The 23,011-nt window shown below is 46.5% G+C and overlaps 1 protein-coding gene across 1 annotated transcript; it reads left to right on the top strand.

The window, feature by feature from the left end:
• Window positions 1–503: 503 nt before the first annotated feature.
• MYOM3 (myomesin 3) lies at window positions 504–21,913 on the top strand (the record flags this gene model as incomplete). The annotated part of the gene is made up of 36 exons (XM_084222752.1): window positions 504–610; window positions 751–825; window positions 1,421–1,586; window positions 1,793–1,950; window positions 3,129–3,224; window positions 3,882–3,970; window positions 6,200–6,244; window positions 6,435–6,575; window positions 7,075–7,236; window positions 7,482–7,623; window positions 7,712–7,911; window positions 8,185–8,238; window positions 8,381–8,508; window positions 9,102–9,285; window positions 10,405–10,579; window positions 11,148–11,269; window positions 11,769–11,956; window positions 12,067–12,193; window positions 12,602–12,780; window positions 12,855–12,969; window positions 13,239–13,395; window positions 13,713–13,822; window positions 14,287–14,331; window positions 14,459–14,595; window positions 15,654–15,798; window positions 16,282–16,341; window positions 17,027–17,094; window positions 17,327–17,437; window positions 17,832–17,919; window positions 18,530–18,568; window positions 18,743–18,848; window positions 19,612–19,775; window positions 20,330–20,366; window positions 20,478–20,500; window positions 20,588–20,643; window positions 21,345–21,913. The coding sequence occupies 36 exons, from the start codon at window positions 504–506 to the stop codon at window positions 21,639–21,641; spliced, it is 4,296 nt and encodes a 1,431-aa protein (XP_084078878.1). The 3' UTR covers window positions 21,642–21,913.
• Between the last annotated feature and the right edge of the window lie 1,098 nt (window positions 21,914–23,011).

Genomic DNA, 23,011 nt, shown 5'->3' with positions numbered 1-23,011 from the left:
CGTGATCCCTCAGGATGCAAAGGACTGGAGCAAGCATTCTTCTCTTGGAGTTCTGAGCTGGGACCATTCTGTGTGCAGCCTGGGCATGGGGAATTACACATTTGTACATGGGGACACAAGGGAGAGCTCTGCTTCAGCAGCTGGAACTGCAGGAGCACCCTGGTTTGGTGGGAGCTGTCCCTGCCCATCAGATGGGCTTTAACTTCCAACCCAAAACCATTGCAGGATTCCTGATGAGATCCTGGAGAAACAAATCTACCCACAAGGGGCTGCCTGTTCCCTGTTCTGGGACTCCATTCCTCCTCCTGATCCCACTTTCCACAGAAGCATCATGAAGCAAACACCTCTCACAGTGTGGATGTCAGAAAATATTTTTATATGAACCTTCACTCACAGCCCCTGAACCCCAAAGCAGAACAAGGGCTTTAAAAGATTCTGTTAAAGTCTCTGATTTGAATGTTTTAATCTATTCCAGCAAGAAAGCTTGGCTTTGACATCTCACCATGGGAACCAGAGCCTTTTTCCACCACAGAGAGGAGGAGCAGAAGGAGGAGAGGAAACAGAGCTTGGAAATGACCTCCACAACCAGGAAAAAAAGGTTTAAAACCAGGTAAGTCCCAGAGTCAGGGACAGGTTGAGTCCATCAGGTGCAGACAGGGCTTTCTACACATTCGTGGATTTGTAGAATGCTGAGTTTGTGAAATGATGGAACATTATCTGGATTCTTTTCCATGAACCTGCCCCTGGAAGTGAGGAAGAGGAGACCTTCAGCCTTTCAGACCTATCGATAGCAGCTGCCCTTGCCTTGACCTCTGAAACAGCAAAGTAAGTCAGGAATTATTGTAACTCCAATAGAACCATTGTGGGCAACACCACAGCTCTCTAGCAGGGTCACAGCTCCCAGTTTAATTCTGTTGGAAGGAGAAAGAGCAGGATCAAACCAGAGGTTCCTCCTTTAAAAACACCAGGCCTCAACTAAAATGCAGGAAATTAAATGATGCTGCCATGTGCTAATGAGGAACATTGCCCTGCTTACATGTAGGGGTGTGAGAGACGCCAGATTTCAAAGGAATAAATGGAAAATATCAACAGATTAATTAATGAATAGTAACAGATGGGACTCTCCCTCTTTCCCAGAAAATCTCAGCCACATCTCTCCTCCCTTTGATCCTTTTCCCAGCTTCCTCCCCAGGATGAGAAGTGGCCAAACAGTGGATCCACATGGAAGTCTGATCTCTTCTGGGAGTGCAGGTTCCTGTGGGGGATAATTCCCTGACATTCCTCCCCACACTCCATCAGCTGGTGTTTCTGTCCTTACCCATCCTGATTTAACCAAAAAGTGTGCTGTCAACAAAAAACATCCCTAAAAAAGAGGAAAAAAGTTTTATCTTGACTTCTGTCATCTTTTATCATCATGCAGTTCCAGGGAGTACAATCTGAGAAGGGAAGCTGAGCTCCTGGAGCTGGAACAGAGGGGGCAGAAGAGGACTCGTTTTGGGAATGACATGGAGAAGATGGAAGAGGAGCTCATCAGGATCTGCAGGCAGCTCCGAGTGAGGGCTGACAGGAAGGGGCTGCGCAGGAAGGTCAGAGCAGAGCCCTCTGCTGGCACCAGATGCCAACAGGGCTAAAGTGTGATCCTACACCGGAACAGGTGTTAGGACAACCCCAAAGTCCCTCCAGCTACAGGCCTTGCACCCCTCCCACTGAGACACTACCAGATGTCCCCGTGTCAGAGGAACTGTGCAGGAGCTCCCCCCGTGCCCTGCCTCACCGGTGTCTCCCCGCACAGGCTCTGCACAAGGCCTGCCTGCAGAAGGAGCTGCTGGAGCTGCGCGCCGCGCGGGCGCCCCTGCTCTGGATCCCGCTGCGGGCACACGCCGTCTGGGAGAGCATGGATGTCACCCTGGCATGCACCACCCTGGGCACCCCCGTGCCACAGGCCACCTGGTACGGCACTGCCAGCACGGCCACGGGCACGGGCACACGGCAGGGACAGCTGCAGAGGTCACAGAATCACCTCAGGGTCCAGAGGTGTGGGACCAGCAGGGACATGGGGGCCTGGAGGCAGTGACAGAGCCGTGGGATCCTTCTGGGACTGGGCTGGTGTTCATGGAGGATTCCCCAGAGACTCCTGTGGGATCCTTCTGGGACAAGGCTGGTGCTCATGGAGGATTCCCCAGAGACTCCTGTGGGATCCTTCTGGGACTGGGCTGGTGTTCATGGAGGATTCCCCAGAGATTCCTGTGGGATCCTTCTGGGACTGGGCTGGTGTTCATGGAGGATTCCCTGGAGACTCCTGTGGGATCCTTCTGGGACAGGGCTGGTGTTCATGGAGGATTCCCTGGAGACTCCTGTGGGATCCTTCTGGGACAGGGCTGATGCTCATGGAGGTTTCCCTTTCTCCTTTGCTTTCCCCACAGGCAGACTTGGGATTTAAGTCTCAAAAAGCAGAATCTCCTTTCAGCACTAAATCACCACAAACACACCCCAACAAGGCCTGGCTGCCTTGGACACCATGAGAGTTCCAGCATTAATGTGCTGCTGCTTCTACAGTTTGTAAAATACAATACAGCTGTCACTTACTCCCTTTGTGTATTAACCAACCTCAGGGGGAGAGTGTTATGGACTGGGCCTGAGTGCAGCGCACTCCATAAATACCAGAAATAAATGAAAGACCACCTCAAAAGCCCAATTTGCAAAGTGTATTTTGATCAGTTTGAAGTGATTGGCCATTCCTCCTCTGGAAGGTTTAAGTGTGCAAACATTTGCATTACTAATGACTCGTAGGCAGCAGCTCTGCCACTGTGGGAGCTCTGCATGTCCTGTGTCCTTCCAGAACGACCTCTCTGAATTATTCAGAGGGCAAAGAGAATCTGAACCTCCCACACATCCCTGGGAGCACAAGGAAGAGACATCTGTGAGCTCGCTCACAGGGGCTGCAGGGCAGGGATGTAAAGCCAAGGCTGAGCAGCCACACAGGACCATGGAGGGCTCTGGGTTTCACTGCCAGACTGGTTTGGATTGAAGAGGGAGATCTGTAAAGGAGGGAACTGTGTCTGCTCCTCTTTCCTCTGGTGGTTGATGTGGGTCCTTCCCTAACAGCACATTTCCTTCTTCTCTACCAGGTATAAAAATGGAATCCCCATCGATCTCCGCCGAGCCCCAGCAGGAAAATACAAGATCAGTAACAAATTTGGGATGCTGACCCTGCACATCAGCAGGTAATGGCTGTGCCCTTGGGATGCTGACCCTGCACATCAGCAGGTAATGGCTGTGCCCTTGGCTGAGATGCTTTTTCAGCTGAGTGAGACCTGCTCACCCTAAATTCCCACTCTGTGTGTGATAAACAAACCAAGTAATTCTTCTGGAATCTGACCTTGCCTGCCTTTAGGCTGTTGTGTTTGAGCTAAACCTTTGCCAATCTCCACAGCAGTTCACAAGGTTTAAAAAAATCTACACAAAATCAAACAAAATTAAATTGTTTCATTTACTTCTGCTCTTCTTTTTATGTATCAGCAACATTTTTTTCTTCAGGGTAAGGAATGCACATTAAGCACTTCATGAGGACACCAAGAAATGTGATTTGGGATGGATCAGTGTAATCAGAACAACATTAGTTCTGATCTCTGAATTATCAGTGATAGACAAATGCAAATCTTCACTGGAATCAAATGCTCCACAGGCTTTTGTTTCTTCAGTACTTAAAATGTTTTCCTTCTGGGTCTCATGAGAAAAAATTGACTACAAAGTACCAGAAATCCTCGTAATTGAAAGGAAAAGCAGCTCCTGGATGAAAAGCAAACACCCCTGGGATTAAAGGGGAACCCCTTTGAATTTGAATCCTGTGAAATATGAAGGAGGATTTTTTTTTTTTTCAGATGCTCCATGGAAGATTCTGCTGAGTACAGTGTGGAGGTGAAGAATCAGTATGGTGAAGCTTACTCCTTTGCTACAGTGCTTGTCAGGAGTAAGTACAAATATTCCTTTGGGTTTCAACTTTCCAATACTGCAGGGTCTTCCAAACATTTCCATTATTTGATAGGCACACACAGGCACTCTGGAAAAGGACAGAACAGCTTCTCTTCCTCAGTCATTCTGGGCCCAGCCAAAGGTTTTCCTTTCAGATTCCATATGGACACAGCTGTCCTTTCACTGGGATAAAATTGTACTAAATTTAGGTGCTTATTTCTTCTGGACTGCTATGACACAGCCCCACAGTGGAACTCAACAGGCTCACAGAGAGTCTGCTAAAGATAAGCAAGAAATGGTTCCCCAAGAACTGTGGCTCTCAGGGAGACCTCTCAGGGCATTATTGCAGAGAATGCCACCTTCTGTCCCTGAAATCAGTAACTACCCAGGGCAAATGCAGGATTTTCCTCTTGGCTTTGTGCTGTTCTTAAAATAACTGGCACACACTCCACAGATACAAACTGTGCACAGCCAAGGCCAGACGTGGGGAAGGAAGTAAATAAACCACCAGCACTTAAAAAGGGAAATAATCTCAAGCTTTAGGAAATAGGCAAAGCAGTCTCACAGGATCACAGTTTAGCTCTTCATATTTCATCTATTTATATCTAAATTACAATTTTGTAATAAAAAGCATGGACAGAACAGACTTACAGGGCTGAAGACAATGACACCCTTTAGTGGGACTGACAGAGCCCTCTGCCATGGCTTGTGTTGTTATCACACTTATCCTCACACTCCATATTTTGATCTGAGTTCTGTCTGGGATGCAGATCCCTGAAGGAGACTGTGACTCCAGGATTGTAAAAGCAATGTATTATCACACCTTTCAGCTCCTTTAATTAAACAGTGCCAAAATTCAGCAAAACTGGAAATATGCAGCAGGCATTTACCAGTTCTAAAGGTATGCCAGCCCAGAAAATCTTCATCTGCATCCTTCCCTGAGTCCTAAATTCCCCCTACCCTACTGCAGGAAAAGTTACCAGGAGGTTCTCACAGTGTGGCCCCAACAAGAGCTGCCCTTTCCCACAAAGCAGCCTGAAGGAAAAATTCCATGCCAATAATAACCTGCCCCTCTCATTCCATGTGGGATCTTTAGGATCAGAGCAGGATAAGGATGGAACAGGGGCTATGCTCTGGCACAGAAAGGCCTGGCTGGGACAGCTCTCCTCACCTCTGAGTGCCTGGTTAACCTGTCCCTCACCAGGGACAAAGCCCTGCAGACACTGCTCCTCCCCCAGAGCCATCCCAGTAACCCGAGTCTTCCTTCTGCTGTCTGCATTTACTGCTCTGAAAATAGAGATTACAGCCAGGCCTTAATCCTGCTCCACTGGAAACATTCCTGGTGCCCAGGGAGGCCATGGCATCTCCTCCTCTGGGCCCTGGCTGCCTGCAAAGGCCTCGATGCCAGGGGAGGCTCCCTGGGATCCACTTTCCCTGAGACATCACTGAGGCTCTCACAGGGCTGTTTAACCTCCAAGGCTTTGTATTTCCCTCCTCTCTCCAGTGGTCACACTCACTCCTCAATTTTTGATCTGCTATTGCCAAACTTCAACCACGGAAAGCACAGGCTTGATTTTATGGGCATTGGTTGCAACTTGAGAGAAAAGTACCTCAGTTTCATCCTGAGCACATCAGTTCTTGGGTTTCAGCTCCAAATGATTTCATGTTGTGCTGTGATGCCAAGAGACCAGAGCAGGAGGACCTGTGACACCTCCAGAGAACCCAGGAGCAGCTGATCTGGGGACATCCTTCCCTGAGCTCCAGGAACTGCCTCTGCCTCAGCACAAACATCCTTTCCTTTGGTTAAATCCTGAAGTCCCAGTCACTGGTAGTTTCCCAGAATCCCACATCATCCTCTGAGAATGCTGTTAGAACCCAGGGGGTTGCTTTTATTCAAATCTTTATTTCATTTGGCTTTAACTGGCCTGCTTGAAAAGGCAGAAGGCAAAGTGACAAAGCCCTCCTTAGCTCTGAAAAACGGAGTGCACGTGAGCATTTGGAGCAGGATTGCTTCCCCTGGACAATTTCCTCTGCACACACATCCCCAGAGACTTGTGAAGGGCATCAGCTGTCAAATGAATTGAACTTTTAACCCATGGTGACACTTTAAAGGTTCAAATCAAGGGCTGGCTTGAGGGAAAAACAGTTTGCTGAGCATCACTGGGTGTTATTAGGAAGATAAACACTCCATGAGATTTGCTCAATGTGTTTTCCTCTTCTCTTATAGAATATTATGGAAAGGAGTCAGGATTTGATTCAGAAATATACAAAAGTGAGTAAATCATTGATGTTAATATTAATTATTTTTATAGCCTGATGCAATTTGATTATTTTTTCCCTGAGAGCTTTTCCTGTCAGCCTGACTGCACAAGTGCAAGGCTCACTCTAAATATATGACAATAAAAATGCTAGAGGAGGAAGGCTCTGGAAGTCCCTTTATCATGCTGACTTTCATCCCACAGGATCCCTCCTGGCCAGAGAGGCAGATTTTGCTTTTCCACTGAAACCCTTATTTGCAAGAGAAAAGGAGCCTTTCACCCTCTCCTGTTACTTCTCCTCTGATTTACTGGACCACCAAGGAGGCATCACCTGGTTCAGAGATGGTTTGTAGGCAAAAGCTGAGTTTATGTGCATTTACCTCTGGGCATGTCCCACTGGAATTCACAGCTGTGACTGAATGTTCATAGAAAAAAAAAAAAAGGAAAATCATGAAAATCCAGGATGCCTGAGCTGCTCTCAGCTCTGCTCCAGCTACAGCTGTTACTATTTAATGTTTGTCTTCTCCCTGCTTGTAAAAGATGATAACATTGAAATGTTTTGGGGTAATGACATTCCTGTTCATAAGAATATTTGAAGAGCCTTAGTTTGAAAAGCCTGTGGTTCTCCAGTGAGAAAACCTTCTGGATACTCTGTGTTGTTCTGCTTGGGTGTTTCTGTGGATCACAGTCCGCAGCTGAAATTTGGAGGCACAAAAATAATCCAGGAATGTCTTAGAGATCCCTCATCTCATTCTGTGCTTTTTGAGGCATTTGGGAATAAATATTGCCCCTCCTAACCAGGCAAATCCAGGTGCATTTCCTCTCCCTTTCTCCTGCTCCACAGGGGAGCTGCTGCAGGACTCAGAAGGTCGGGAGCTGAGGTGCCAGGAGCGTGAGGCCTCTCTGACAGTGCCGTGTGCTCACAAGGAGGATGAGGGCTTCTACACCATCCGTGTCCCCTCGCTGCACGGCTACAAGGAGCAGACCACTTATGTGTTTGTCAGAGGTACCTGCAGATCTCCTTTCCCAAGACCTCAGCATAAAGGAATTCCCCCTTCACACACAAGGAAACAGCTCCTAATTTTGTGTGTGGATAGGATTATCACAATGACCAACTCTTATTTTCGCTGGTGATTTCAGGGTTAGAAAATAGTATTTGTGTTATTGGAATAGGCCCTTAGACACTTAAAATTAAAAAATTCTGGAAGAGAAAAGAAGAAAACCTACCCACCCTCACCTGGTGTTTTGCAGATGCTGCAGCACTAACAGCTGGTGCCCCAGGATCCCCCCTCAACGTGAGATGCCACGATGTGAACAAAGACTGCCTGGTCCTTTCCTGGGTAGCACCCAGTGATGATGGAGGAAGCCCCATCCTGGGGTACCTCATTGAAAGGTCTGTAAGGCATCATCTTGGAGCTAAGAAACCCCATTTGCTGGTGGGAATAGAACAAAGGAAGCCTGTGGGCTGTGTGTCCTTGCAGGTGTGTGGCTGGCTCAGAGGAGTGGGTGCAGTGCAGTGCCCAGCCCGTGAAGGGCTGCAGGTGCCCAGTGCTGGGCCTGGCTGAGGGACAGACGTACCAGTTCCGGGTCAAGGCTGTCAACAAGGCTGGCACCAGCCACCCTTCGAGGGCCAGTGACCCTGTCACCACCCACGACTCCAGCAGGGACAAGAGAGTGACAGGTTGGTACCAAACCCAGGACACTCTGCTCCCTCAGGACCACGGGAGGCTGCAGGAATAACTGAGTGCAGATTGTCCAGATCCTCCCCGTTCCCACAAATGTCTTTGCTGAGCCCATCTCGGGAGCATTCTGAACAGAAAAAGCCCAAAGTGCCATCGTTTGTGACACAAAATGTCTATAATTGTGCAGAGAACCAACGAGCCAGTCCTGAGTTCTGTCTTTCTCCCCAAGCACCTCCTGTGGGTGGGTAACTCTGCCCTGTTTGTCATTGCAGTGATTCCATACGACCAGGGCAGGACCATAGAAATATCCAAGGATGACCTGGAGGGTGAGTTCAAATTTCCCCAAAGTGTTTGTCTCCTTCTTCATATTTAAAAATCTTAATTTATAGTAGGAGAACAGAATCCATTGTAAAAGAACTTTAATTTTCCTGCCACATTATCACTAAAGCCTTTTCTGCCTTCCCATAGGACACATTAAAATTCCCTTGCCACCCACCAATGTTCATGCAAGTGAGGTCAGAGAAGATTATGTGGCTTTGGCGTGGGATGAACCAGATCCAAGAGGCAGAGAGCCACTGAATTACTATGTGGAAAAGGTAAGAAAATAATATCACAGGGCAGAAGGAGAGCTGCAGAGCAGAATAATTTCTTTCTTAGGTGGGCCATGGCACAGGTGAGGCCATTCCCAGTTAGGAACTGGGGTGATCCAGCCTCAAACCCAGCTGGTTCAGACTCCAGCCCCACAAGTGCCCTGAGCCATGGCCCTGACTCTGACACAGCTCAAGGACTAATGATTAACAAGGAATGGGCAAGGAATTTTAACACCACAGAACAGCAGCAGAATTCTAACCGGAAGAACTGCTTTGGCCCTGAAAGGTGGAAAAACTGTGAAGAACTGAGAATACCTCACTGTCCTGTTCCCCACTAATCACTCTGTTGCTTAATTAGCATCTTCTGCCAATCTCCCTTCATGCATCCTTACTTCTATGCGCCTGCAGCAAAGGGGCCCTCTGCTGCCAAGGGTGAAAAGTGGGGGTACATCAACATGAAATACATATTTTATGGCTTTGGTTTGTGTTTTGTTTGGAGCTTTTTAAAATTCCTTTCCTACAAAGCCCAGCTTTGTTATTGGTCAGGAGGGGTTTGTGCTAACTTTAGGAGTTGTAAATCATCTCCTTTTCCGTTGCAGTCGCTCGTAGGCAGCAGCTCCTGGCAGATGGTGAACCTGGAGACGCCAGCGAATTCCCCAAGATTTGCACTCTTCGGTCTGGAGAAGGGAAAATCCTTCCGGTTCCGCGTGCGCTCCGTCAACAAGTTCGGCATCAGCGAGCCCTCGGAGCCCAGCGCGGCCGTCCGCGCCGGGACCCCGCCCGGTAACGCTGCTCCGCCGCGCCCGGCACCGCCCCGGAGAGGGGCCGGGAGCCAGCAGCGAGGGGCATCCCCTCTAAACCTCACGGCTTTAACTCCTGCACTAACCCTGCAGAGCAACGAGGGGCATCCCCTCTAAACCTCACGGCTTTAACTCCTGCAGTAACCCTGTGCAGAGGGGATGGGCTGCCAGCAATGAGGGGGATCCCCTGCCCACGCTCCCCTCTAAACTTCGTGGTCTATGGTTACACAGCAGTTCTTTGATATAAGGAAATCTCTTGAAGCTCTAAATCCTCCTTTAATTGGTTTGCAGTTGGTCAGGGCAGTGTTAATCTGAGCAAGCAGTGAGCAGGGAATTACATTTAATAAAATAGGAACAGTTGAAGCCTGTGTTTAATCCAAGGATGCTTCCAGCATGGTGTGAGGGAGGTGACAGTGAGGAAGGAATGACAGGAGGCTGCAGCAGCCTGGGCTGGGGGGGAGCTCAGCCAGGACAGCAGCCTCTGCAGGGCTGCTTTGAGTTGTTTTCTCCCTGGACTGAGATTACAGAAAGAGGGCCACAGGCTCATGTTGGTGTTTCTCTTCTGCAGACAGATGAGCACTGAGTCTTTATTTGTGTACTGTCCCACACTGAAGCTGCTCCAGTGTTCACTCACAGATGGAAATGCAGAGGGGAGCAGGTCCCATTCAGGGTGGAGCCAAGGACAATCAAGATGAGCTTTGTTCCTCCTCTACTTCAGAGGAGTTTGTGTGGGGAGAGGAAGAAGTCATCTGGCAAACCCAGGCACAGATCCTGTAGAGTAGAGACCCCTGTCCATGGCATTTTGTTCTAATTCCACTGAATCCCAGAACGGTTTGGGTTGGAAGGGAGCTCAAAGTTCATCCACAGGCAGGGACCTTCCACTATCCCAGGTTGCTCCATCCCCATCCAACCTGGCCTTGGGCACTTCCAGGGATGGGGCAGCCACAGCTTCCCTGGGCAACAATTTGAAAGTGGTGCTGTGGAAAAGGTGAATAAATCAAACAGACCAACTCATTTATAATAGTTTGGGCTTTTTTAAATTATAGATTTTAACCCTCACTACTTTTGTCTGTGTTTTTGGTTTGTTTCTTCCCTCTTTTAGCTCCTCCACTTCCACCATCTCAGGTTTTGGCCTTCAGAGACACCAAGACATCTGTTGTTGTGCAGTGGGACAAGCCCAGGGATGGCCCGGAGCCCCTTGGCTATTACATCTACTGCCGTGAGACGGGCACGGAGCAATGGCAAACAGTCAACAACAAACCAGTGACAGGCAACCAGTGAGTGCAGCTCTCTGCCCTGCTGAGGGGGGACAGGGGCCCAACCTGCATTCCTGTTTCTGCTGGAGTCGTGTTTCAGATAAAAAAAGAACTTCCTTCAGTCCCCACGCACAGGCTGGCAGGCACACCAACACCAGGGCCTCTGGGAGGGCTCAGGATTGCTCCAGGCCTAAGCCAAGGCTGTGTGCTCTCCCCAGGCTGGGCTGTACAGCCCCACTGAGCCTGGGGCACCAGCAGAACCACATTCCATGGGTTTGCCTGTTTTGCACTAGAGTAAGTTGGTGTCAGTCACATGCAGAATTTACAGTCACTCTCCAGCTGTGGCGGTCACATGTCAAGCAGAAAAAGTCCATTAAAATGTCCTGTTTATCTCTCTGCCCATGGTGATTCCTCTCCATTGATCCAAACCCACTGGGAGTTATCTGGAGCCATTTCATGTGACACATTCATTTGTAATGACAAGTAATGATTTTGCAGGAACAAGGCCTTATTAAGGTGTGTTGCTGTCTGTTTCAGCAGTGTTTACCTGTGTACAGGCAAACACAAACATATTCATTTGCCCTCCCAGATTTACTGTTCCTGGGCTGCAGCCTGGAAAGGAATATGTGTTTTGTGTGAAATCTGTCAGTGATGCAGGACTGAGTAAGAGCTCACCAGAAACAGATCCCATCGTTGTCAGGCCAGCAATTGGTGAGTAGTGACCAGAATGAAACCCCTCTAACCCCATCTGTCAGGCACAGCCCACTGCCTGCTATGGTGACAGTGTCTGAGAAACAAAACAAAAGGGAACTCGTTTTCTTGTACCCTGCAGCTTCTGCCATCAATTACACTTGCCAAGCGTGGACAGAGTTAATTAATTAGCATTTTGACCTAGCAGTGTTACATCTGTGGTGTTAATTTGGCTCTGGGTACAAGTGACCATTTTAAGTGCTCGGTTATGTGATGTCTGGAAATCAACATTGGGAATTTCTCAGGGAAATTAGGAAATCCTACAACCACACCATCCAGGACCTAACCCTCCATGTCCCCCCTTTTATCAACCCACTGCTCCCATCTTTTCTGCCACACAAACCGTAAAGCACCAGGCAAGGCACCTCCTGAGACACATCCAAGGCTTTTGCTGTGACTCCCACATGAGAACGTGGACGTTGTGCTGACACCGCTGCTCTGTCTGTCCCTCTGTGCCCAGCCTGTCCCTCGGCCCCCCGTGACTTTGTGCTGCTGCACTGTGGCAAGGCTGAGATGACCATTGGCTGGAAAGCCCCGAAGCACAAAGGAGGAACAAAGATCCTGGGATATTTCCTGGACCAGCACGACCACTCTGAGCCCGACTGGCACGAAGTCAACACTCAGCCAATTCCACGGCGCGTTTGCACGGTATCCATTTGGGGCACAGCTGGGAACAGCTGCACCAAGGGTGAGCTGGGCTTTTTCTGCTTCTTCAGTGTCCTGCTGAACTGACCAGGTCTGCCCTTCTGCACCCCAAGGTCAGCAGCCTGCAGGAGGGGCACCTGTACGAGTTCCGTGCCCGTGCCATGAACAGGGCTGGAGTTGGGGAAGTGTCCGAGCCCAGCGACTTGTTCAGATGTGAGGAATGGACAATGCCAGAGCCAGGTATCCCTCATGGAAAACCATCCAGGAAATGGCACCAGCTGAGTTTGGTATCTCCCCACTCTTCCAAGGGGTTTCTACCACAGAAACGGTTGCTCCCAGGACAGAAAAGCACAAAACACTTCCAAGGGTTTTCTGATGCAGGGTGTTGTTCCTGCATTACACAGATAGAGCACCCAGGTATTTTTAATAATATTGTTTCCAGAGAATGAAGAATCAGGATCTAAACTCTAAATCTCCTTTTCTTTACACCACAGCAAATACCATTAAAGCAGCTGGTTATGCTATTTCATAAACCTACCCCTAATTACCATAGAAACCATCCCCTACAGACCCACTACTCAACTGCCACCCTAAACTCTGCTCTCTGACCCCAGCCCAACTGCAGTTTCCCTGTTCCCTCTGTGCCAGGCCCTCCTTACGATGTCAGGTGCACTGAGGTGAGGGACTCCTCCCTGCAGCTGCACTGGGAAGCTCCTCTGTACCTGGGGGCAGGGCCAGTCACAGGCTATTTCATAGAGCTGTGTGAAGAAGGCTCAGAAGAGTGGAAACAGATAAACAAGCAGCCCACAGCCACCACCCACATGAAGGTCTGTACCTGCTCTTAGTGTCCAAGTGCTGCTTGTCCTAGTCTGCCATTAATTCCTGGCTGTGTTCCCTGCAGGTCTCAGACCTGGACACAGGGAAGTGCTACATTTTCCGAGTACGAGCACTGAACAAGGCTGGAGTTGGACCCCCCTCACTCCCCTCGGACCCTGTGGTGGCTAAAACCAAACCTGGTATGAAGCTAGGAGCCATGAGACTGGGCCAGTCTGTAAATAAATGTATGATCTGGGTGAAAATCTGCTTTGTGATGCATCAGCTACTTGTTTCACAGCAAGAAACTCTCAGTAAAACAAAGATGAACAAATCAAGCTGCCCAAATTAATTTGCTCTAACTGTGCTCTGTGTGGTTTGGTTTTGGGGGCTGTTTTTGAGTTAGATGTGCAGAAGCTCAGCCCTGATCTGCTATGGTAAGGAATGTTTTGTGGGTTTTTCACACATCCAGGCACAAATGAAATTGAAGTTGGGGTGGATGAAGAGGGTTTCATTTACATGGCTTTTGAAGCTCCTGAAAAGAATGACTCCTCTGAATTTATCTGGTCAAAGGACTATGAGGGACCTCCAGACCCTGACCGAGTCCAGATTGAAGAGAAAGGCAATAGGTGAGGATCTAATGCACACTGAGAAAATGAACTGGTGAGTAAAGAACACATTAAACACCAAGAAAAACCTGAAGCCAAATGCTTCCCCATCCTTTTCCTGATTCCCAGCCCTGGAGTCCATGAAATGAGCTGGTCAGTGCAATCTGGGGAGCAGCTGCCATCCTGTTCCCAATTTCTTTACATATTGGCTCCTCAGAGTCATTTCTAAATTCCAATGAGTTCTACATTTCCTGTTCTGGGTGTATCAAATTCTGGACCAGGAGACATAATTTCTGAGGAAAATATATAATTTTTGCTATTATTCTTTTTACTTCTAGATCAAAGCTGATACTGAAAGAGCCCTCAGAAAAGGACCTGGGTGTGTATTCAGTGGAGGTCACAGATGTAGATGATGATATTTCTGCCAGCTGCATTTTAACAAAAGAAGGTAAAAACTGATAATTGCCAACAACAAAAAACTAATGTGCCCTCATTTTCTAATCTTAGATGTTTAGAGGAAAGTTTCCTGCAGAAGAATAGTGAGTGACTAATGTCACTTAATAGCATCACTAAAAAGATGTTTCCCATTCCTTGAAGGCTCAAGGGCAGTTTCTTTTACAGTCCCCTAAGGAACGATTCCATGCTCCTGCAAAGTCATTTTTCCACTGCAGTTCAGATTTCACATTTGGCTACACTGTCACAATGATTTACAACTTTGGCACGCTCCTGAATTGATCCAACCAACGCTTTATTCAGATATAACCAACAATTCCCTTTATCACCTTTTCTAGTCCTCCCCATTACTGAATGTTTTATCTTCTCTTTGACACAGAGTTCATCAACAAATTAAATTAAATTGATACAATTAATTTGTATTGGCCTAGTGTTGACTTTTAATTCTCTGCATTTCAGATCTGGACAAGTTATTGAAACGTAGCCACGAAATCAGGAACCCACGTAAGTTGAAGCAGCAAAAAGCCACGAGCAGGGGCCAGCCTGGGAAAAGGGAAGCCAGCAGAGCCCTGGCTGGGCCAAATCCTGTGGTGTGCCTGGGATTCCCCTGGTGCTTCTCTCTGCTTGCCAGTGATCAAGCTGATATCTGGCTGGAACATCGATGTTCTGGAGAAAGGGGAAGTGAGGCTGTGGCTGGAGGTGGAGAAGCTGTCCCCGAACGCTGAGCTGCACCTGATTTTCAATGACAAGGAGCTCACCAGTACCCCAGTAGGTTTTATTCTGCATTTCATCTTGACTTACTTCCCCACTGCTGAACATGGAACGTTCCCAGTTTTCTGAATTCCCATCAGATATTTTGATGGGGATTTTGAACTGAATACAGGCAAACCTCATGAATTCTAAAGGCAGATGGAAGTGATGTATTTCTCAGTCCAAAGCACTGGAAATAACCCCGTGTATTACAGCACCCTCCAGCCTCTTCAAACATCCACAAAAATGCTCAGGCCTCCTCCTTGTCCTCCCATATCAAATTAATATTAGAACATTTAAAAAATACTTGGAATGAGAGGACCAGAGGGGAGACAGTTGAGAATGAAGCACAAATATAAATCATGGGCTGTCAGCTCAGTGCAGAGCAGCAATGCCCAGATAACAACCAGGACCCCCAGAACAAAGGACAGGTCTAGGCCAGAGCAGTTCAGAGCTGTCAGTGCCCTGTTGGGGGGGTTAAATCAACATGTAACAAGTTTATCCAAGGCTTTATCTCTTCTAAAATCTGTCTCCTCTCCACTGGAGAGCTGACAGGGATCTGCCCAATTTATCAGGCTGGTTGCAAGGACAATATTTGCTCAGAGCAAACAGGGCAGTGAGGCAGAACGATGATGTTTGTGTTCAGGCACCTGGCACTCTCGGGTGCAGGAGCTCAGTGGTACCTGCACCTCAGCAAGAGGGGGAAATATTCCTCATCCTGGCCAAGTATGGAACTACACATCACAGATTATAACCAAGTGCAACACTTCCATGCCACTGAAAATCACAGATACTCTGGTTTCAGCTCTGTAATACCCATGAAGGAAGGATGTTTGGGGTTAGGTGGTTTTACAGAACTTTCTCTCTGCTGGAAGCAATTCTACCATTCCTACACAAATAAATAACAGATGAATCCCAAACCTGGCATATAGCACAGTGCTCTGCCTTCCTCACCCTGTAAAATGAGGGGAGTTTATAAGGATACAGGTACAAAATAACTGCAATATCTCCTGTGCCAGGAGCAGTTCTGCTGTGGAAATCTCTTCAGTTTATCGTATTTCCTCTGTTTTACACAGACACACAAAATCAACTTTGTCAGAGAAAAAGGCCTCGTGGAACTGATAATCCAGGATTTCAGTGCTGATGACAAAGGGGTGTACACAGCCCAGCTCAAAGATGGGAAAGCCAAAAATCAATTCACCCTTGCTCTCATAGATGAATGTAAGTGAAATTCAGGATCAAATATAGACTGCCATGCTCAGTGGAAACTTTGTGAGGCACTTAAGGCCCCAAAGTATTTCCAACAGTTCTAATGGCACACTGGGAATGGGGAGAGCAAATTTTAGCCCAGATTTAAAGTCCAGGAATCATTTAAGAAATGATCTGAATCTCTCTTTACCATAAATTAAAGCTTTTATTCTTATAAATAGGTGCTTGATGATAAAAGCAGTCTGCTGAAGAGGAATGCTTAGTTCTTCCTTCCAAATGTTTTACATATTAGCTTGCAGTGGTGAACTGTGCCTTGGCAGCAGAGTGGAGAGTGTGTAGTGATTTATCTCAGGGCAGGATCAGGCTGGAAATTCAGTGTATTTAGCAGCAGGTTCACTGCACTAAATGTAATAAAGACAAGGAGGAAATATCTCTTTTGTAGAGGAAATATCCAGTAATGGGGGGTTGTTGACTTTGTCCTTTGCTGTTCCATAGCTTTTGCTAAAGTGGCAGAAGAAGCTGAAGCAAAACGGAGACAATGGAAGAAAAAGCAGGGTAAGGTCAGCCAAAGGTTAAGGACTTGTCAGAATGAGGCCAGGATGGCAAAACCCAAAGGAATTTATTTCACTTCATCATCTTTTTAAACACAGTATTCAAGCTGATTAAGACACTAGGATAAGACTCCTTGTTTTCAGATACTTTGCCCTGCCCTCAAAAATCAAATAATGAACTAGTTTTAGCCAAGTTAGGCACATTTATCAGTGGAGATCCTCTGCATCAGTGCTGTTGCACTGAACACTTTCTAACCCTGAAAACTGTCCAACCTGAATATACATTCTGGAATTCAGCTCCACTTGTAAAAAACAAGATTTCTAGCCAAGTTTGTAAATATCCACGCATTCCACTTTCACCTCCCACCTTATGCTGATGAATAAAGAAGTTTGTAAAACAAGTTCATTGGAAAAATGAACAGCTGGAAAGGCGATTCCCTGCTAGTGAGGATCAAAATATTCACTTGTTAGTGACTGTGACAGCACGTTATAAATCCAGGCTCTTCTCGGCTTCAGAGCTGCCCAGTATGGGATGAAAGGATCTAAAGTAATTTATTTCAGTTTCCCCTCCCTGCTCCCTAGAACCTCGGGAATTCCCAGGTGCACTGCGGGAATCCAGCACTAGATGGAAGCATTCCCGCAGGAAACACGGCAAAGGCACCACGAGAGAGATTTCATTTCCTTTCCAGGTCCACATTTCATAGAGAACCCGACATGGAAAGTTTTGGAGAGCTGTGAAGTGCTCCTCACCTGCAAGGTAACAGAATTCCTTCAGCATTCAATTTTAGGTGCAATTTTCAGAGGATATGAGCAGTGCTCATCTAAGTGCTTTGCTGCATTTGTAAGGAGATGGTTTCTTTTGGGCAGAAATTTTAACAAAGAAGGGAAATTCTCAGATTCTGGAGTAATGTAAGTGATGATTCATATTAGGACATCCAAGAATTAAGAAATCAAATGGATTTTGACTTCTAAATGTTGACTTCTACCAGGCAACAAACCTGAGGAAGGACACCAACTTCCAGTGGTTCTTCAATCACAAGGCACGAGCTGGTGGAGCGTTTGATCCACAGACTGGGATGGGAACACTGCAGATCCCAAAGGTGAAACATCAAACAGCTCAGAGGTCTACAGGAAAGTGGCAAAAAAAAATGGGCTGATCTTATTCATATTCCATGTGGGTTCTGGGTAGTGCCCACTGAGTGAAAGAAACACTGAGAAAAGCCAAAGAAGAAATTTTCATGTAACAGTCAGGCTCTGAATCTGAGTTCTAGTGAAGTTCATGGCAGGGGATCGGAACCAAACAATCTTTAAGGTCCCTTCCAACCCAACCAGGCTGTGATTTGAAGATCCTGATAAGAAATAAGATTTTTCCCTTTTCCAAATCCTGCCCTGTTTCAGTATTATGGGAAATTTCTCTGGGAGGGCTGCTGTTTGTTTTGGGGCTTGTTTGGGTTATTTTAGTCAATATTCCACATGCACACATGTATTTGGTAGGTAACCAAGGCAGATGAGGGCCTGTACAAAGCAGTGGTTTCAGATAACCGAGGAGAGGACTCCACCCAGCTGGACCTCACAAAAGGAGGTAAGAGCACCTTGGATCACTCAGTAAGACACATTCACACCCCTGCCCTGAGCTCATTTTGGATTTAAACCCAAATACCCTCACTTTCTATGAAACCTACATGTCCTGTGTGCTTTTATGGGAGTTAAAACCCACACTAAAAAGTTACTGGTCAAATTTAAAGAGTTTCCTGCTCTACATGCTGATGTCATTCCCACCTGCAGTCATTTCTCAAGCCAGGACTGCATTATAAATTCTGCCAAGCCCCACAGATAAAAGCTCAGGGATATTTCAGTCACTTCAACCCAGAATCAATCAGAAGGTTCTGCTGCCCAAGATTAAATGCTGCCCCGACATCTGGAATCCATCATGTGAACATAAATCTCCTGTCTGGGAGGCACATGGTGAGTGTGAAGGAAGATAGGAGCATCTAAATTTAGTAAGAAATGCCCAGCATCTGAAAACAAATGAATCAGAGGCAAAAACTCCATTCCCAGTGAGGTCTGCCACAGAAAAAGACAGCAAATAACCCGTGGATATGAAACATCCTAACCACAGTGAAATTAATTGGCAGATTGGATGTGGTTTGCTGTGATTTGTATTTATAGACACTTAAATCTTTGTCTTTCAGCCTTTGAGGAGCTTCTGAAGGAGCTGTGCAGGATCAGTGGTATGTCAGCTCTCAGCACTACAGCAGAGGGGAGAGGTGGGATGGCACAGCTGTCCCTGGGTGTGGAACAAGCACAGCAGCACCCCCTCCCTGCTCCTTTGGCTGGGATTTTGTTCTGGAACAGGTAAATCTGGGCATTCCTCCTCAATTTCAGTCTTTCCTTCACACCACCAGCTCTTTCTGCCACACCTCTGAAAATCCAGCCTACTGATGAAGGCATCAAAATCTACACAAATGTCAAGTACTACACAGACTACATGAAAACCACCTGGTACCACAAGTAAGTCCCCACAAAATATTTGCAAAGCTTCTGGAGCCCTGTTCCTTCTAACTGTTTATCCAAAATTAAACATTTGGGCCTGAGCCCATACATTTTTTCAGGCAACTGTGGATTTGTCTGAGTACGGGCTGAAATCCACAATTCACTCCCATCCTGGAACAAGTCTGGGAATTCCAGAATGGAAAGTCATGTTATTTTTATAGCAGCATTGCAGAAATATTTATAAGTGATCATCTTTCCTAGAATAATAATGATGCTGCACTTATGATACTGCTCAGTTACAGCCTCCTTGGTTACAGACGGAATTTTTTCAAACACTTTATTTTTACTACTTCATGTTTTCCTAAACTCCTCTCTTCCCCCACTCTGAATAAAAAATATTCCCAAAATTACAAAATTCTTCCCAAACACTGACTAATTTAGCCTCATAAAGTCTCCCTAAATAGATAGCTGGTGTTTCATTAGATACCACCTACACATGCAGATAAGGAGGTGAATTTTTAGTAACATTCAAGGGCTAAATACTTACAAATATTCAACATCTAAATGGGATTTAATCCCTTAAATAGGAACTAGGAGGTTTTTTGTAGAGTTTATGAAGCTTTGGCAAACTGCCTCTAAGTACAGCCCCATGGGATTTCCTCTCTCCATGAAATGAATCCTGATTCCCACACTTCCAACCACGACAGGTCTAGGAAAAAGTGCTAAAGTGATTTCTCAGCTCTGCTAAATATGACTGAAATGACATCACTTGCTTACCCAGGGAGAAACAACTGGAAAGCCGTGACAGGATGAGAGCTGGGAGCACCATGAACCAGATCTGGCTGCACATCCTGGAGCCCACGGAGGCTGATAAGGGCAAATACACCCTGGAGATATTCGATGGCAACAGCTCCCACAAACTGTCAACAGACCTGTCTGGGCAAGGTGAGCTGAGTCACTCCTGAGCTGCTTTCCAGGAGCCCTTCAAAGCTGGGCAGGGATTCCTCTCTCCCTTCTGGAGCTGGAGCTGATTTCCACGTGGAATTGGGCTAAGGAGGACAGGGAAGAGCTCACAGAAGCACGAGAAGAGGGGAAGTGGGCAGCAGAAAGGTCTGAAGCCTTTAGGGAGCCTTGGCACTGCTGGGGAAAGGATGAGAAGGGGGCAGCTGCTCCTGGGATGTGTCCAATTCCTCCCCTGGACAACAGAGCTCACAGGTGGCCTCCTGGCAAAGAAAACTTCCAGGTTTGCAAAGGCTTTTCCAAACTGCTGGAGGTTTTTTTCTCCTCTGAACTTCTCTTTGGAAAGAGAGAACTCAGTCCCACTTATTTCAACAGTACACAAACAGAGCTGTGTTTCCTTAAGGCAGGGACAGATACCATCTAGAGGATAATTACATTTATCCAAATAATCCCAGCACTGGTAACAACACCATAATGCTAAAGCTACTGGGTTTAACAAAACTAAAGGCAACCTTCCCTAAAACCTTTCATTCTTGCAGTTTTTGAAGATGCCCTGGCTGAGCACAAGAGGCTAAAGTAAGTTTCTCCTAAATATTTTCACAGCTAAATCTATTTTAAGTCTCACACTCTAAATTGTTACTATAATGGCTAATAAATAAAACCACAATAATTTTCTCTCCCTTTCAGGGAAGCAGCGATAGCAGAGAAGCGTAAGTAAACGAATCTCTTCCCTTCAGTGAAACAAAGCCAAGTTTGCTGATAAGATGAACTAAAAGGTTCTATTTGTTCATTCCCAGGTCGTGCCAGAGTTGTTCAAGGTCTGCCAGATGTTGCCACCATCATGGAGGACAAGGTAATATTGAGTAACTCCATTAATTGGTCCTGCACAGACACAGAAGGATTGCTGATGGGGAGGAAAGACCCCTGTTTTGCCCTCCTGTGCACTGCAGCTTTTCTGAGCTGCTGCACTGCCAGAGGTGGGAAGTGGTGCCCTCCTGGGTCACCTTCACTGCCAGACCCTTTCTGTTGTCCTCTCATTTCACAGGACTGGACTTTCAAGGCCTTTAGGTGCTGGGCCTGATTTTCCCATCAGCCCACCTCCCTGCTTTCATTTCTGAGTCACATTCCCCTTTACTCAGGCAGCACAGAACCCCTGCAAAGTAACTGCAAACTCACCCCGTGTGTGTTTCAGTGCCACCTTACAGCACAGGAAGCTATAAAAAACAGTGAGACAAATATGAGTCAGGCCCAGTGAATTCAGGCAGGTTAATCCTGATTGTACTGGAGGAAATCAGGAAGAGGAGTATCAGATATCAGTGCTGGAATGTCACCCAATGAAAATGTGGGAACTGATTTTTATTGCTCTTCATTTAAAAGATGTGTGGATGTGGCACTTGGGGACGAGGTTCAGCGGTGGCCTTGGCAGGGCTGGGTTAAGAGCTGGCCTCAATTTTAAAGTTTTTTTCCCAACCTAAATGATGCTGTGACTCTATGAACTGAATTTCCCAACGTTTACAGCTCCATAATCCATTTCTGTTCTCTGTTTCACCACAGACCCTGTGCTTAACTTGCTGTGTGTCTGGAGACCCCTACCCAGAGATCACCTGGTTCAAAAATGAGAAAGTCATCGTGTTTAAGGACAGATACAAGATGGATGTGAAGGGCTCACTGGTCACAATCACCATAGAGAGAGTCTGCAATGAAGACACAGGAAAATACAGCATCTATGTCAAGAATAAATATGGGTCTGAAATAGGGCAGGTCACTATCAGTGTCTATAAACATGGGGAGATCCCAGTAGGAACAGAGCAGGAAGTCCCAGCTGGGATTACCACAAAAAAGCCTAAATGAATTGTTTCCTTGAATCTGAAAGGAATTTAACTCCTTCAGATGCCTTTTGGTGTCTCTGTGTTTATTTTAGCAATGTTTCAGTGGTTTGGCAGTTGTTACAGAACAATTCTGGGGTGGGGGGGGTGTGCTCACACGTGTGTACACTGCATGTTCACCTTCCAGAGAGACTCTGCCCTGGGAAATCTGTGTGGGAAATACCAGAGGATCCACACGTGGGCCTTTCAGTGGAGGGTTTTGTATTAAATCACAACATGTAACAGATTTTCTTGTAGCATCTGTGTGTGTGTGTGTGTCATTAAACTCAAACCCTTGGTGACATCTCAGCACTGTTTTGAGTACATCCCTGATGCAATCACTCCACCTGGGGGTGCATGGGAAGTCAGGACACGCTCCACACATAAAAATGACCCTGCAAATCAGGAATTCTCACAGGTAAATGTAATTACAAATCTGGCTCTTTCTGTGCGAACCTTCTTTAAAATTACCTACTAAAAAGGGTGGTGAATTGATAAGAAAAAGCTGAGCATTGGGTGTCTATTTAACTAGAATGAAAAGTTAACTTAGAGAGGTCACCCACCCCTGGGATACAGGCTCTGTTTGAATTAAGCAATCTAATTGCAAGACACATTTAATGAAAGTCTTCCAAAATCAACAGTCAGGCCTGCACAGACAGCAAGGAACATCACTCAAGGGCTGGAGTGAGTGAAGAAATCCTTGTGCAGTTGGTGAGAAGAAAAAATAACCCATCCTATTTGCTTCCTGCATTCACTCTCCAAGCAATGTTCCATGTTTTATCTTTTATCTTCTATTAAAATAAAAATTAAAAAGAAACTGAGTTTAATTCAGTTCAGTTAGATGCACATCACTGACATCTGCTGGATAAAATCATCACTCATCTCCCACTCCAACATGATTTTGCCTGTCCTCAAGTAATGGGAGGCCCACAATTTTGAAAGAAATAGAATAATTTTATGCATTCTTTATCCACCATTTAAGGTTCAAGTGCCCACAGCAGAGAACATTGTTATCATTAGGAAGTTCCTGCCGTACAATACCAATCACCTTGATCTACTGTAACTTTATCTGAAGAATTCTACTCAAGACACAGAAAATGTGTTAAACACAGGAGTTGTGGACAAAGAGCAAACAAATGAAGCTGCACTGCAACACTTTCCAACAAGGCTGGACAATCCCCCGAGGTCAGTAACCCACAACAAACACAGCATCCCAACCCTCAAGGTAAGAGCAGCATGAACGAGAGGTTATGATCATTAAGAACAAATAATTGATTAATGATTGCTGTTTGACAGTTAATAATTAGCCCTGTGCCAAGTTGGGCTGGCCTCTGTGTTTCCATAAATAGCATCCCC

This window comes from Fringilla coelebs (assembly GCF_963513975.1).
Source record: "Fringilla coelebs genome assembly, chromosome: 28".
NCBI classification, from domain to species: Eukaryota; Metazoa; Chordata; class Aves; order Passeriformes; family Fringillidae; genus Fringilla; species Fringilla coelebs.
The sequence above is the reverse complement of the archived record's forward strand: the minus strand, read 5'-3'. Positions and strand labels throughout refer to the sequence as shown.